We start from the raw sequence: 15,120 nt of genomic DNA, 5'->3' as shown, positions 1-15,120 counted from the left end.
TGGAGGGGTGCACAAGGTGGCTTTTCAGGGTCTCCTCAGAACCTCATTTTCTACAGTTACGTGAAGTTATCACAACTTCCTCCGCAGCTATACCATGCAACACCTAAAGTCAAGGAATTGTAGAGAAACTAAAACTAGAAAATGATGCATTTAATACCAAATCTCTTTCAGCGTGCTGCCATTTGGTGGCATTTGCACCACTTAAAACAAAAATGTCGTGAGTCCTGTCAGCAAAGTGTAGTGCTGTATAAGAAAGAATAATTGTACGTAAAGAAGCCATTTTAGAAGTGAGGTGTCACTCTTGGGGTCCCTGCCTGGGTGGTTCACTGAGATACATCAAAATACCATTTTGCTGAATTCTCAGTGGATTGAAAGTATTTATTCAGAGCATGAGCCTGTGTTTGAGCTGTAGGCCTCTCTAGGAAGAGGGCCGTGTCTACCGTGTCTGACCTATGTAACCATTATAGCAAACTCTATGATTCTGACCCTTCTTGAGAAAAAAACGAAACCAAGGATGATGTGCATGGTATTTAAATGGAAGTCTTGCTTTCAGTGTCCATAGAAGAGTCCAAAAATATGCTCATTCCATATTTTACCACGTGTGCTGGTTTTGTATACACTCAAAACTAACTAAATACAGTCATCTTTTCTTTTCTGCTGCTGAACATGTAGCCCTTTGATTTCAAGGCTGTCAAGATAAAGCAGATAAAGACAAGCTTCAGACTTGACAGATACAAATCTTCCTTTCATTTCAAGGGGGATTCTTTGCCAAGGGCACAGAATTTCACAAGCACAGGAAAAAAATTGTGAAGGTTCTCTGACTTTTGCGTTAATGTTTCCTTCATGACAGATGAAGTTTAGGCAAGTATCCAGGTAATCGTAATTAGGCAGGTTTGCTTTCTTAACAAAAAAGAGGGAGAGAATACCCTTGTCCAGTTCCTCTCTGATTACATACATCAGGAAAATTCCTTGATTCCTTCTTTTTGAACCTTTTTCAAAGTTCTATCTAAACTTCTGCTTCCAAAAGCTGTTGAATTAAGCTCTCATGAACATATATCCCCCTTTGGTTAAGAGCAAAGATGGGCAGTCAAATCTAAGCCTTCACAAGAGGTGAAGAGCGGAGCAGAAAAGTTAACTGATGCTTCTAAAACCAAACATCAGCTGTACAAATGGTTGTTGGGTAAAATTTTGGGTAAAAAATCTTGGCTTGCCCAACAATATTTTAATTAACTTATAATGTTACATATAACTTAAACTTGTTCCACATGCAGCACACATAGTGCTTAGACCATTTTTAGTGAAGCTGAGACAGTTTTGTGTGGAAAAGTGGAGAGATGGAAGGGGGAAATTGATATGATGTAGAAAAACTGAATCCTCAGGTTCTGAATATGCTTGAGCTTTTCTTTATCTGTCATGTACTTTTAAATCTGATTGGGATCTTTGCCACCTCAATGCCTGTGAAGCGATTCAGCCAGAGCAGTGAGGAGATGGAGGGCCAAGTTCCCAACCAGAGACTTCAGGAAGCGACTCAGACACAGCACTAACATTGCCTGAGTTTTAGGAGGTTTTCTTGAGTTGTGCTGATCTTTGTGTATATGTAACCTCATAACGAATTAGATTAAACAGGTGCTATGCTTTGACAAGCTGCTACAGATCCTGAAACATCATAACTTTAAGCCAAATATATAGAGTGAAATACCAGCATCTCTGCAACCATAAGAAAATTGGGAATGAAACTGTGTTTTGCCTGATGTTTCAGAACAATCATTATCAAAAATTATTTTAGGGACAGCTTTAGGGGTGGACTTGGCAGTGTTAGATTTATGGTTGGACTTAATGATCTTAAGGGTCTTTTCCAACCTATATTATTCTATGATTCCGTGATTCTAAAAGAAGTCCACTTCATCTGTGTGTGCCTGAACCCCCAGTCTTCCAGACTGCAGGGGAAAGTAGGGATTACTTTCCTTCTTGGCAGGTAAATACTACTGATATGATCATGTAGTTTTGTGCAGAAAGTACTTCCAGCACAGAGAGGAAGGCAGAATTACCCAATAAATGGGCAGCAGGCAATGCAATTTTTACATTCTTGCACTGTCTGCTCTCCGACAGTTCATTCATTTAGCATGAGCTGCCACGAATTACATTCTTTGCAGGTTATGCTGAGTTGGACAGATGTGAAATAGGTGTCACCATCTCCCACTTTTTCATTAAAATTAATATTTATCTTCTACATGCCCCATTAATTAGCATAGCAGATGTAGTGTAGACCTCCAAGACCACATCTTTTTAATGATTATTTGAGTCTGTGTGGCCATGGTGGTTTCTGATTGCCTAGTCCACATTGCCTGGACAGACTCTTACCTGCAAATGGGGGTAATATATCTGTGATCTCCCATACAAGTATGTTATAACAAGCCATTTTAGCAGAAGTTTGTTTTGTGTAAAGTCTGCAGGACTGGTGTATGAATGATTGTGGCTTTATTTTATGTCTGCTCCTGAAAAGAAGCGACACTTCAGACTATTGTTTCATTCAGTCTGAAGAACTCTTTTTAGACAGAAATATTAAAAACTGTCTCTGGGCTGGATATTTTAAAGAGTGATTATTTTTTTCCTTTTTTCTTTCATAAGTGATGGATAGCAGTCAAAAGAAAATTGGAAGGAAAGTTCAAGTATGAAGAAAGAGGAATAGCCAGTTTTATATTCTGTGCATGGTTTTTTGTAAGCTTATGCAATTCAAAGCACTTCTTTTTAATGAAAAAACAACTTTATTAATCGTTATTGCTTAGGTCCATCGTTGTTGCAAAATTCTCATGACTTCAGGAAGATTTCTGAGTCATATCAGTATGCAGTTATTAATAAGGAGTCAAGTACTCACACAAGTTAAAAAACACAGTACATGCAGAAAGAAATGGTTTTATTTTAAGAAAGCTACCACATGCAATCTTTGTTTAGCAATGAAGAGAGCGAGAGGCTCCTGCAGAAGGTAGGGGCTGGTGATTAGACCAAGGAATGTTGAGCCAGGAGCTTCCTGAATCCTGATCCTGTGAGAGCCAGGGACTCAATGAGTAACCTTGGGCAAATCACTTGACCTTCTTTTGTACTCCAGTCATCTCCACTGAAAATTAGGTGAAAGGCATGACCTCACTGAAAAACACATGCTTCATCAGAGCTGAGCTTTTCTGAGAAAACAAATTATGATGCCTGCAGCATTTTTTAGCATGCCGTGTCACTTTGCATGTGTCCTGTGGTCAAATTCAGTGCAAAAGCTGTGCTTTGACATGCTGTTCAGTTCAAGCACTAGAGATCTGTGTATTTCCATAAACAAGGTTATTGAGGTTTTTCTCCAGAAGGGCCACCACAATTTGTGTTTTAACAAAAACTGGGGTTTTCTTGCTATGCACTAGAGACACTCTATTTTGTTTATTCCTATGCTTGAGACACCAGTGGCAAATAAATGAGAATATTTTTTGCATGCTATTCATTCAGAGGATCTCTGCATATTGTCTGGCAACATATTTTAAGAAAATTCAAAGTATTCAAACTTCTGTTTTTCTTCCCAGCACTCCTGGGAAGAAGATAGCTGCACTTCAGTGTGCTTCACCACACATCCAACATAGCTCTGATGCCCTCCTGATTTACCAGCAGAGCTCTTTGTGTCCTGATATTTAGAGAGGATGTAAGTTTTAGCTGACTTGTCATAATTGCTTTGGAGTATTCTCACCTTCTATTAGGAATATACACCCCATTCCTACAAGGTGTAGGAATTCTTTTGAAGCCATTGCAGGTATTATTTCCTGTTGGCTACAACAAGTGTTGACCTTCAGTTGTTGCTGGAGTAGGGAAGCTTGTGCAGTGCAAGGTCCGCTATCAGGAATGCAGACAGTGCAGGTGAACCGGGATCCGGGGGCTGGTGACTGCTTCGTTTCTTGCTTCACTTCATCTAAACAGACTGAGCTGTGCCAAGATCCCCTTGCAGATGGTATTCCAAAATATACTAGGGTCCAAAGTCTGCAGGTTGCTTTCATGCTGCTTTCAACAGCTTACTGATGTAGTCACACTTCGTCTCACCTCAGGGGGAGAAGGGAGGCTGTGAGGAAGGGCTGTGTTAGGTGGTTGGTCTTTTTGCTGTTTGGGAAGCAACCAGTTTACAAGAAGGCTAGCTCCTCTTCACTTGCATGAGGGTAAACCCTGCTTCCTGGCCATCTGTTTCTTTTACCATTTTGTGCATTCCTACAACATAACTTAACTAAACACCATCCTGCTGGTAAAATTATATTATGTCATTTTCACTCAGTGGGAACTGTCAACACCAGTAAGATGCTTCATTAACTAGAAAACATCAGATGATCTACTAACCCATTCTCAATCAGTCATCATTTTACACAGCTGCTGGGAGCCTTTTTTTTTTTTTCTCTTTTTTCAATAGCCTGGTTTGAAGGTCATAGTAGTACAAAATGGTGTTATGCTAAAATTGGCATTGTTTCTAAATGCCTTTTTTGTAAGATTTGTGTTTCTTAAGCCTTTGCTTTTGGCCAGAGCTTTCTCTGGAATTATGCTTACATACAGGATCACTTGAAGAATCACCTGTAACCTTTTCACTTGTGTTCTTATGAAAGGAAACGCCCCACAAGTAAATGCCAGAAACCACCCTAATATCCTGAGCAATATGTGATAATGCCAGCATGTTCGCGCATGCAAGGGGTGGTGATGGGAAGACCTCTCGAGTAGGAGGGGGAGTGTCCCTTCTTCAGTTTGGATGCAAAAGGATGAAGGGCACAGGCCTACAAGTATTTTGTTGTTCTCACTTCTCTGCTAAAAAGAGCATACCTTAGCAAGGCAGTATTTAGAGATTACAGATTGCAGTGACATCTTGAATATTGATTATTTTTAATGAAATGCAAACAGTTTTAAGAGTCACTGGAAGTTTGTCATATGCTGTAATCTGTTTTAAGTCTGGTCAGAATATCTTAAAAGGCAAAGTTAGGATGGAGCGAGCTTTATGCTGTGATGAATTTTAGTTCCATAAAACTTTGAAAGTTGCATTCACAGTGTTTGTAAGCATGCATACAAAGTTAACTGGCAAATTGGTATGAACAGCTAGAATCCATACACTTAATGCTATAAACAGCTACTATCCTCACTATCACTGGTGGCTGATTTAGAAGCTGAAATACTGACAATGAGAATTACATATTTTGGCAATTACTTGCTACTTACTGCTTCTTTCCTTGTCACGATTTTTAAATATTATTTTTGAAAAATTTAAAAGTAACGAGAGATTCACAAATACTTTGGGAAGCCTCTCCTCAAAAAGCTGAAATCTGCCAAGTGACTTAGTTCTTGTCATGCATTAGAACAATACCCTGATTTAATATGACAAAGTAGACACGGTTAATGCGGTATATCCTCAGTTCACCCCATTTATCACTGTAAAGTATAGAAGTTATGCTGCAGTCTAATTAAAGGTGAAACCGGTAGCTTGACACTTACCAGAAGATGACCCTATTGCAGTTCCCTGCGCTTTTGCCAAAGTACTTGGGATGAAATGTTCTGTGCTGAATAGTCACCTGAGAAGCATTTCATTTTATTTATTTACTCAGAACTTCTCCACAGAGACTGTCCAGCCACTTCTGAGAGGGACACTAATTTGCAGTCATTTTATGGAAAAATTTTCAGTCCCTATGCTCAGAGTGAAGAGCTTGAAATTTGGCTGCAAGCTTTATCATATCTGAAGGATTTATTTTTTTTTTGTCTGTATGAAAGAGGAAAAAAAGGGAAGAACAACAACTTCAGTCCACAGTTCAACGATAACATTCTCTGCAGAGTCAGAGCATCTTTCAGTATAGAGAGGGAAGGAAACTACATCATCTTTAGCTAGGGAAGCCAGGAGCAAGCTGAAGCACAATATACTTGTAGGCCTTCTCCAGGGGCATTCATATTGTCTGACTGTAGGATTTCCATAGTTTGATGTGGTGTGACCGCATTGCTCTGATAGGAGGTAGTCTAAGCTGGGGTTGCTTACAGACTGCACTGCAGGAGGAGCTGGGGCTGAAAAATGCACGTAGGAAAGACAGAGGGGTCTTTCCAAAGCCAGGGCTGATGAGGTTGGTGCAAGAAAGGAATTCATATAGAGAGCAAAGTTGTATCTTAAATGGGTAGAGTGTTGCAGAGTGGTGTCAGAGGGTGTTAAGAAATTTGAATTCTGCCCTACAAGACTGAGTCCTTCATATCACAGAGTTCTGGTTGTCCTGAATGGTGCTATAAAATGTTAAGCACTATGAAAAATTCTCAGTTTGCTGGTTTGTACCCAACTATTATTCATACCCTACACTGAACGTGCATTATGTTGTGCCATGTGACATTAGTCTGCTGAATGTTTTAGAAAATTCTCCAGCTTTTGTTATTCTCCCAGAGCTGTTTAGTACCAAGTCCAATGACTTAGAAATGAACTCCTTTTCCACTGACAGAACCTCATTACTTTATTCCACAAGCATGCGGCAGTGAAGTAATTTCTACAACTATGAACAGTCTTGGGACATTAAATACAAAAGCATTCCTCCTGCAACCTTTAAGCATGCAAGTTGTCTCAGAGAAGATTGCTATAGCGAGGCTTAGGTCTAACCAGCATGGTATTTTCTTGCTTGCTGGGCTAATTTTTTGCAAGTATTTCTGTTTAATTGATATTATATGTATATCATATACATATGTATATGAATATTCAGGTGCATGGATTCAAGTAAATAGAAGAAACTGGCTGAAGCTCCTGAACAGCTTTGCAAAGCAGAGTGTGTGTCATTCTGATGTAAAGGGGGAGCTGTGCCACATGTTGAGTGTCCATCAACAAAAGCTAGGGGATAGGCCTGAAGCCCTCTCTAGTAAATGTTTGCTTAAGTTAGCAGGGCACTGGTTAACATGCTACAAGGAGTTATTCAATGTCAGCAGAAAATGGTTCTAGTTATATTACTACTAGGCATGTGTTGAAGTTCATTAACCTGTCAGCTCTGCTTGTAGTTCTCAGACATGGGGTGTGACCTGGTGCCATTCAGTGCATTAGCATGAATGCAAGCTTAGTGATAACACTGTACAGAACAGCAGCCAAAAATAACATAATCTGCATTTCCTGAAGAGACGCTCGTTGTCAGTATCTAGGATTTTGGCAAAATCAGAGGTAGTCCTCATTGGCACAGTAGTTGCTGAATCCTTGAATGCTCAGCTTGTGATGCTTCCACAGAATTTGTTCAGTGGGCTAGAAGTGGTATGCTGATTATTTGGTTACTCTGTCAGAGAAATGCGTCTGAAATAATAATCTTACTAGTGAATTATTTTGCTCAACACCAGCATTTGGCTTTAAAAATACAGACATTGTCATCTCTTCAGAGCAAGTATTTATATAGTGCTATATCAGATTGAAATGTGACATATACCTACTGATATTCAGCCACGTCTCAGCACGAAATAAAAGTAGTATTATCTGGCCCATATATAACAAGTATTGTCAAAGAAAAGTGATTTTACCTATCAGAAAAGAAAAGCCCAAGTTTTGCATATAAAACACACCAGTAATTAGACATGCCTTCTGTATGAAAGTTTGATTCATTATGTTTTTTGCAGCAATGTACTTGTGATGCAATTGCAATAGCAATTAGCAACAGTAGTAACAGGCAAAGTAGTATTAGCTGTCCTAAGTGTTAACCCAGGTTCCTTGAAAAAATTCTCGCTAGCATTTAAAATACTACAGGTCCTTTTATTTAAATAGTGGCTGTATTTGAATGATGTTGATAAATGTGTGCCCATCAGGGGAAGAAAGAAAAAAAAGAGAAAAGCCCTCTTCGTTCTCCTTCCCGCCTCCCTTCCAGTGAGGATTCAGTAGCTGCAGAAGACAGACTGGCTGTTCTCAGCCATCACTGTTACAACTGGAAGTGACAGACCAAAGTCCTCTTGTCACTTTTCCTGTAGCTCCACCCTTGGCTCAGGAACCCAGCATTTGAGCAAGGCTGCCAGATGCTACCTCGGCTTCTCTCACAAGACAGAAACCCTGATTTCTAATCTTCGGCAGCCTTAACACATAGTTCTGGTCAGATAGCAACTTTCCTAATCTCAGATACAGCTTGCCAGTGAGTGCTGCCTCCATCTCGTTCCTCTTGGCTTCTCCCCCAGAGCAGATGAAAACAGCGTAACAACAAGTTTATATAAGGCAAATAGGTAAAATTTCCTGATTTTCTTCTTTTCCAGCCTGTATGGTAGGTATTACTGTTGTTATTACTATTGTCAAGCCTATTCCTATGGATATCTTATCAGTCCCTACCTGTGTCACCTTACAGCCAATCTACAGCAGTTACACCAAAACTTGAAGCTGATGGCACACAGCAGGCTTTTAGTTATTACAGAATAATACAATGTGTCTCTTCAGCTGCTGTTTGAGACCATCAAGTTAATTTCTTCTGTGGCAGCTTTGATGGGTAGGTAGTCTTTGTCTTTATCATTAAAGCACTCTTGGTCCAGCCCTGGGTCTCAGATGAATCATCTTCTGGCCTAGGTTGAAGACGTGAGTGTTAAGTTCAGCCTTGAACTCCCTGCAGCTGCTGTTCACATTCAGTCTTCTACCTCTTGGATAGTAAATTGGCTGTGAAATAATCCAGTGTGGGCATAGAAATTAAAAATTAATCCTAATGTTTACAGAGGGAACAAAGCGTGTGGCCTGCAATCTATTATTGTTGCCCAGAGACAAGAGATGGGGATCACTGATCTACAGAAGAGGTTGCTGTCACACTTTCAAGAACTTACATAGCACTGGACTGAACTCCCCCGGACTTTAAGGATTTTTGCAGGTTCCATTATGTGCTGCTTTGTGTGCACATTCTTTTGTGTTCTGGAGTATAAATTTCCAATAGCATATACATTTAAAAATAAAAAGCAGCAAAACTAAAACACTAACCAAAACAACACTAAAAAGAACCCTTCCACAAGACAAGACTTAAGTGGAAGAGACTATTTGAAATCATTATTCAGATTGTTTGATGTATTCTACAGGGTACTTGCACTTCAGTGAGGAGCGCACTTTAAGAATTTGCATACAGTTTGTTTAGTTGCTCCATAAATACTAGCATTTTTGTCCATTTAGGAAGATATTGTAGCACTTTTCTAAACAGTTGCAGAACATCTTTACAGAGTGAAGTATCTGGCTTTCTTGCTGAAGATGATTTGGTGAAACAGTAAGAACTAAATTTTTGACTGATATAAATTAGTAAAGTTCACTTTAGTCTTCATCAGGTTTCAGTTAGCACAGCTCAATGACATGTCAGCTGATGGTATTACTGCCTTGCTATATGTAATGGCGTAAACTGTCACAGTTTTTCTGTCTTCAAGGAGAGATACCTTGTTTCAAGTGGCCTGCTTTGGGCTACTGTTCAGAATTTGAGAACAAATTATGCAATTCATTTTACCTTGACTGTGAGCTCCAGCTGGTAAACTCTGTTATGGATAGCCAGGTCATTTTATTTATTTATTTCATTTATATAGGGCATTTGCTTGGGCTTTCTCATGATGACTCCAAATTCTGTGAGGAGAACTTCGGCTCCATGGAAGATAAGCGCCTGATGTCCTCCATTCTGACTAGCATTGATGCTTCAAAACCCTGGTCCAAATGCACTTCAGCAACTATAACAGAATTTTTCGATGATGGACATGGTATGTATTATCACACCTTGTGTCAGCTACATGTTAATTTTTACTGCGTTCTGTTTTTTTAATAAGAACATTCCGTACCAGCTTCTTCATCTTCAGGTCTATCTTGGAAGTGCTTGCAAAACCAGGCAAAGTTCTGAAAGGCTGGCAGAGTCTCACCCTCCCTTTGCATGAAAGAAAAGAAAGAGTTGATGGAGTGTGTGTTGGCAATAATTTGGTTGGAACATGGAGAGGTTTTTTCAAAAGCATGGAATTAGTCTTGTCTTCCCAAATGCCATAGGTAATAGCTCAGAGAGTACTTCAAACAGAGGACACAAGGAAATGGCTTTTTCCTCACAGAAGTTAAAATGGTTGATAATGCTCTACATAGTGTTAGACTACAGCTAGCAGAGTGTATGTGTTCTTACTATTAATGACATTTCTTTTACTTATAATGCCATTATATTTATGACATTTGTAATACCATTGTATTTATTATGTTTATGTAGAGGGTCTGTAAGCAAAAATTAAGACTCCTCTGCTGTACATGATAAAAGATTACTTCTGCGCCAGGAGCTTACCTTCTATGTCGTGTAACTAGTATTTGTTAAATATGTCATTTACCCTTTGGAGGATAAGTGCAAGACTTTCATTTTCCAAAAGTGGTAATAAAAAAGCATAGTCTTCCCTCTGTAATGAATTTTAAAGTCTTCATTGTGCTCCCAAAGCAACTGCAGTTCTTAAACAAACTGTTCAAATTCCAAAATGCTGAGATAAAAATGACATAATTGAGTGAATGGATCAAGTTGTTATGGTAACCAAAATGCTTATGGATAAAAAGTATGGTATGTCTGCTGAATGTAAAGGCTTTTCTGCTTTTAAATATTTTGTTGGCTAATTTCAGTGCTCTCCGAGATACTTTCTCCTGTTTTCCTCTGTTGAAGAATGACTTCATTTTTTCTTTCAATTTTACTGGATCCATTAATCTGTACTGCCCTGTTTTGTGGCCCATATTGCTCTGGCATTGACTTAATATTACAAGTTAGTTTCCAGATATGAAGAGAGCTTTTCTTTTTGAGTTTAGTTACTGAGGTACAGTACAGTTCACTGGGGCAAAAATAAAAAAGGGACCTCCCTCGCCATCCATGAATGTCTTCTTGAAGAGTGCAAGGAACTCTGAACTATCTTTTCTCTTCTGTTCCTTTCCTGCTGCAGGCAAGTAGAAACGTTGTTCTCATTTTTTCCCTTTTTTGTGACCTGACTTCTTCTCTTTACTATGTATCCAGCTAGCTACTTTCTCCAACAATATAGAAAGAAAAGAGCGTTTCTCCCACCCACCTAACCTTTGGCTTGTTTGTACCTGGAGGGATGCTTGAAATTTGGACCCTTATCCATGAGCTGGACCCAGTCTCAATGTGGAAGTAAGGGAAGGCTGTAACAATTAGTCTTACAGGTCTAAGAATATAATTCTGCCAGGTTTTTTTCCAGTAAAATTAGGTAGGAGCTTCCCATCCTTCAGAGCTGCATTATGGTCTCCTTGTTAGTCATGAGTGCTGACTTCGTGTACAAGAAGTTTGGCAGTCCTCAGCTGCTGACACTCTTCAGAAAATCATGTGTTCTTTACTGCATGTAGAGGGCTTAGGATCTGCCAGTCTGTTAATGGATGAGTTAGGGTACATTGCCCTTTCTAATACTCATCAGTAGTTATCACTCAAGCGTGTAGTCTCAAACAGTTATCGATATGGTGAAATAATTCATAGAAAATTTTAACCTCTCATCATAGAGTTCCATAGTCCTCAGGGAATTAATTTTCTTACTGCTGCTATTGGTGTGATTTCAAATATACAGTGTTGAAGGAATCTTTTCTTGATAGATCAGGCCTTCAGAGACCTTTTCTAAGTAACAGTCTTTCTTTTCTGTTAGAGTTTATAATTTTTCAGTTATTTATTTTAAATCAAAAATTTGTCTTAGAATACAAACAGTATCTATGAAGTAAAAATAGAAGTCAATGATTTAAATTGCAGTTTCTTCAAATTATTGTGTTGAAAGGAGATGTGTTATTTTAGGAAGGGAACTTCTGGTTTTATTTTCTTCTTCCAGCCAGTGGATGAATCCATAGCTCCATAATTCCCGTTTGTAATGTACACTGAGTGTACCAGAACCACAGGATCCTAGCAAAGCATGCTGATGCCGCCTTTCACACTGCTTTGGGCTGATAATAAACCAGTTCAAATGTGCCATATTTCTGTCTTTCCTTCAGAATAAGCATATGTCTGCTTTTTGGGTTGCTCATTTTTTTGCTTAGCTGGGGCAGGTGTACTGTCGTACCATTGCAGTCTTTTCCCTCCCTTCTGTTTTCAAGAAGGAGCTCTCCTGCAGTCTTCCCATAGAAAGAAGAAAATCCTCTCCCTCTCAAGTGCTGCTAGGCAGAGGGGAAAAAACATAACCATTCAGGTGTAATTTTGAGCAGTGTTGCAGGCTTAATGTAGGTAAGAAAGGCACAAAACAGCAGTTGCAACAAAAGAATACAGATATTCACACACCAGACTTTCTTTTAGGATCTTTGTGATTGAATTTTGCATAGTCACAGGAAGCTTAAGTGGGAAACCCTGAACAAGAGGAGACTCTTCCATTCTCTGGTAGGCCACGTAAGCAGTTTGCACTGGGCTTTTGGCGTGAATAGGCATAAGGTTATAAATTGTGCTTTGTGACAAATAGGGCATGGCAGCACTGGTGTAAGGAAATAAAAGTGCTTCATCTTCTGCTTCTTATGGGTAAGCATAGTGAAATGTGAAGTCCAGAAGTTTGGATCTGTGAGCAATAGTCCATTACATAAGAACAGACAGTGTCTTATCAAAGCTTTAAGTAAGTTTCCCATATAGATTTGGATATTCATCCCATAGTGCTGTAACAGAAAACACTACAGTCTTGACTCTCTTAATTCTTTAACATCACTTTTTCAAGTGCTGATGTTCCTACTTTCTGAGTTTGGAAAGCGATGTTGGGGAGTGGACTTGCTATATAAAATGTGGGTATTTACTATGTAGGTAGCTACTGCTAAACTGGCTAGTTAAGTTCCCATCGTAGTGCAGAGGGTTCTAATCAGTGGCATCAGTGGTTTGACTGACCTCATCAGTTCCATTAGTGGTGCTGAATTGCAGCATAAACTCATTTGCCTGAGTAGTGAAACATCTGACAGCTGACTGAATTGCAGATACCAGCATCACATGCAGTTAAAGTCAGCTGAATAAATCCCAGTATAAATGTCCCATCCAAGGTCAACCAGGAGGTCTGGGGAAGATCAAGGTGCTGATTCCCTGAGGCTCACTCTGAGAACTATAAACATCATTGTCATGATATCACTATTGGGTTTACACTCATGAGATAAGCCCAGACGGCAGTTTGACATTTAGGAAGAAAAGGCTCAGTTAGTGCCCAGAAGACAGCGACATCTATTTTCATCTGCTTTTAGCCAGCCCTCTCCTAAGGTACTAATTGCCTTTATTGTCATGCCAACCACTAACTAGGCTGTGGTATGATTGCTTGCGATTTATTGTGTTTAGTCAGAACTCAGTGCTCTGTGCAACCTGAAACAAGGACTATTTCTGGTTTAATTAACGTGTATCCTGGTAAACTGCTTCCAGCACAGATTTATTCTGCCTATTTTTTTCCACATATATTACACATAACGTTGAGGAGATAATGAGATGGCTTAATTAATACTGTCATCAGCCAACAATGTTGCTGTGTCCCAGGGCACACAGATGTTCTTTGGTACACAGGACAAAAAATGGGAATAGCAGTATAGGTGTACTCTGTATGTTGCAATATAACGTAGTGGACTGAAGCCCTCTCTGCCTTCTCAACTAGGGGGCCCAGGGCAAACCGTTCTCCGACTTCGTAACTCTGTCTTTTGTTACCATGACAAGTAGGAGGTTGGACCAGCTGGCGGTAGAAACACCTGCACTTCATTGCAACCTGTCTAAACATAGACACTGCCACTATTTTTCCTGTGGGGAATCCTTAGGGGCCTTTGCTATCTTCAGTTTTGAATTTATCATGTGAGATCAGCTGGAACACCTGGCTTTATAGAAATTATACATGTTTCCTCAGAGCAGTATCAGTTAAGGAGAAGTTTGAATCTCATTCCCCTGTGTTCTGGAGGGGGGAAAATGCTGTATTTGCTAAGTAAGCTTGTGAAACTTCGTTACATCTGAAAGGCATTCAAATGGGTTAAGTAGAATGACTGACAGATCAAGTATATGCAAATATTTCAGTCACAGTAGATCTCAGTGATGGGCAGCAGTGTCTGTCATGGTGAAATTAAGTGTTATTAAGATGTTTTAAAATACTGAATAATTGTTCCACTTGGGAATTCAATAGACTGCAGTATATATACAACAGTAGTGTCTACTACTGAATGTCGACGTGCTAGTGCCTTCCTACCGCTGCCCTAACACTGTACTAGCTTCCTCCCTAATCACAAGGTGTATGAAGTAGGGCTTCTGCTGTTACTTCTACAAAGTATATTTTTCACAGCAACTTTTGCCAATTATGCGCTTTTCAGAAACTCCAGGAAAAAAAAATCTGTGGTTCCTCACTGTGTCTCTAATATTTTACACTACAACAGGCCTTGAAAGCCTCAATACTTTTAATTATCTTTATCTCAGGGCACTCAGCTCCTCAGTAGCATTGGCACACCTTGTCTGCATTAAAAAAGTCAGGGTAATTCAGATTAAAGATAAGGCTGGGGTGAATCAGGGTCAGCAAAGGACAAATGGAACAGTTTTAACAAGACAGGGTTTTTTGCTAGTAAGTGATGATGCAGAAATAATTTTTGGCTGATTTGGCTAAATGGCCTTAGTCATTAGAGGAAAAAAATAATTGCAGTAAGTGTGTGTTCTGGAGGGAAAAACCAAGCCATTGAGAGATGGCGTCTTTGGTTTGTTTAAATTCACTGCCATAGCTTGAAATTCTCTTCCATTTTGTGTAAATAGTGAGGTGTTTATAGATAACCTTTTTTTTCACACGTGATCCAACTGAAGAATACTAGTGTAGTTTCCAAAGTGAGGTAAATTGTGGTAAATTATTTTGGCCAAGGATAAGTGAAGCTTGCCCAGACCACATACCCCTTTCATGAAGTGTAAAAGAGTTTATACTGAATAAATAGTTCTGCATGTCAACCAGTGAGGTTTTCAATAGTAAAAAAAATATATCAGTAGATCCTCTAGAATGTAAATGTGAATTCTCATTGTTTAGAGTGGGCCAGACAAATGTTGACCTCTGCCATATATCTGAAAACACAGATACAGTTCTTTGTTTATGCTATTTTTCTCTTTTCTTTCCGTTATTCATGTAGTTTTGTATAAAACAGATAGCCCTCTTCAAACTAATTCCAGAAGCAGCCAGGTATCATTCCTTACAAGGAAAGCCCAGTCCAGATTTACCACCAACATC

The 15,120-nt window shown here is 39.3% G+C and overlaps 1 protein-coding gene across 2 annotated transcripts in view; it reads left to right on the top strand.

Annotated features, from left to right (window-relative positions):
* ADAMTS5 (ADAM metallopeptidase with thrombospondin type 1 motif 5) overlaps positions 1 to 15,120 on the top strand; it is a 46,845-nt gene that overhangs the window by 17,337 nt on the left and 14,388 nt on the right. For both annotated transcript variants that reach the window (XM_027791175.2, XM_055801732.1), the window contains exon 3: positions 9,520 to 9,687. In XM_027791175.2, coding sequence (XP_027646976.2) covers positions 9,520 to 9,687 — 168 coding nt within the window. The remainder of the gene's footprint in view (positions 1 to 9,519; positions 9,688 to 15,120) is intronic.

The sequence above is a fragment of the Falco peregrinus genome, chromosome 4 (assembly GCF_023634155.1).
Source record: "Falco peregrinus isolate bFalPer1 chromosome 4, bFalPer1.pri, whole genome shotgun sequence".
Lineage (NCBI taxonomy): Eukaryota > Metazoa > Chordata > Aves > Falconiformes > Falconidae > Falco > Falco peregrinus.
The sequence above is the reverse complement of the archived record's forward strand: the minus strand, read 5'-3'. Positions and strand labels throughout refer to the sequence as shown.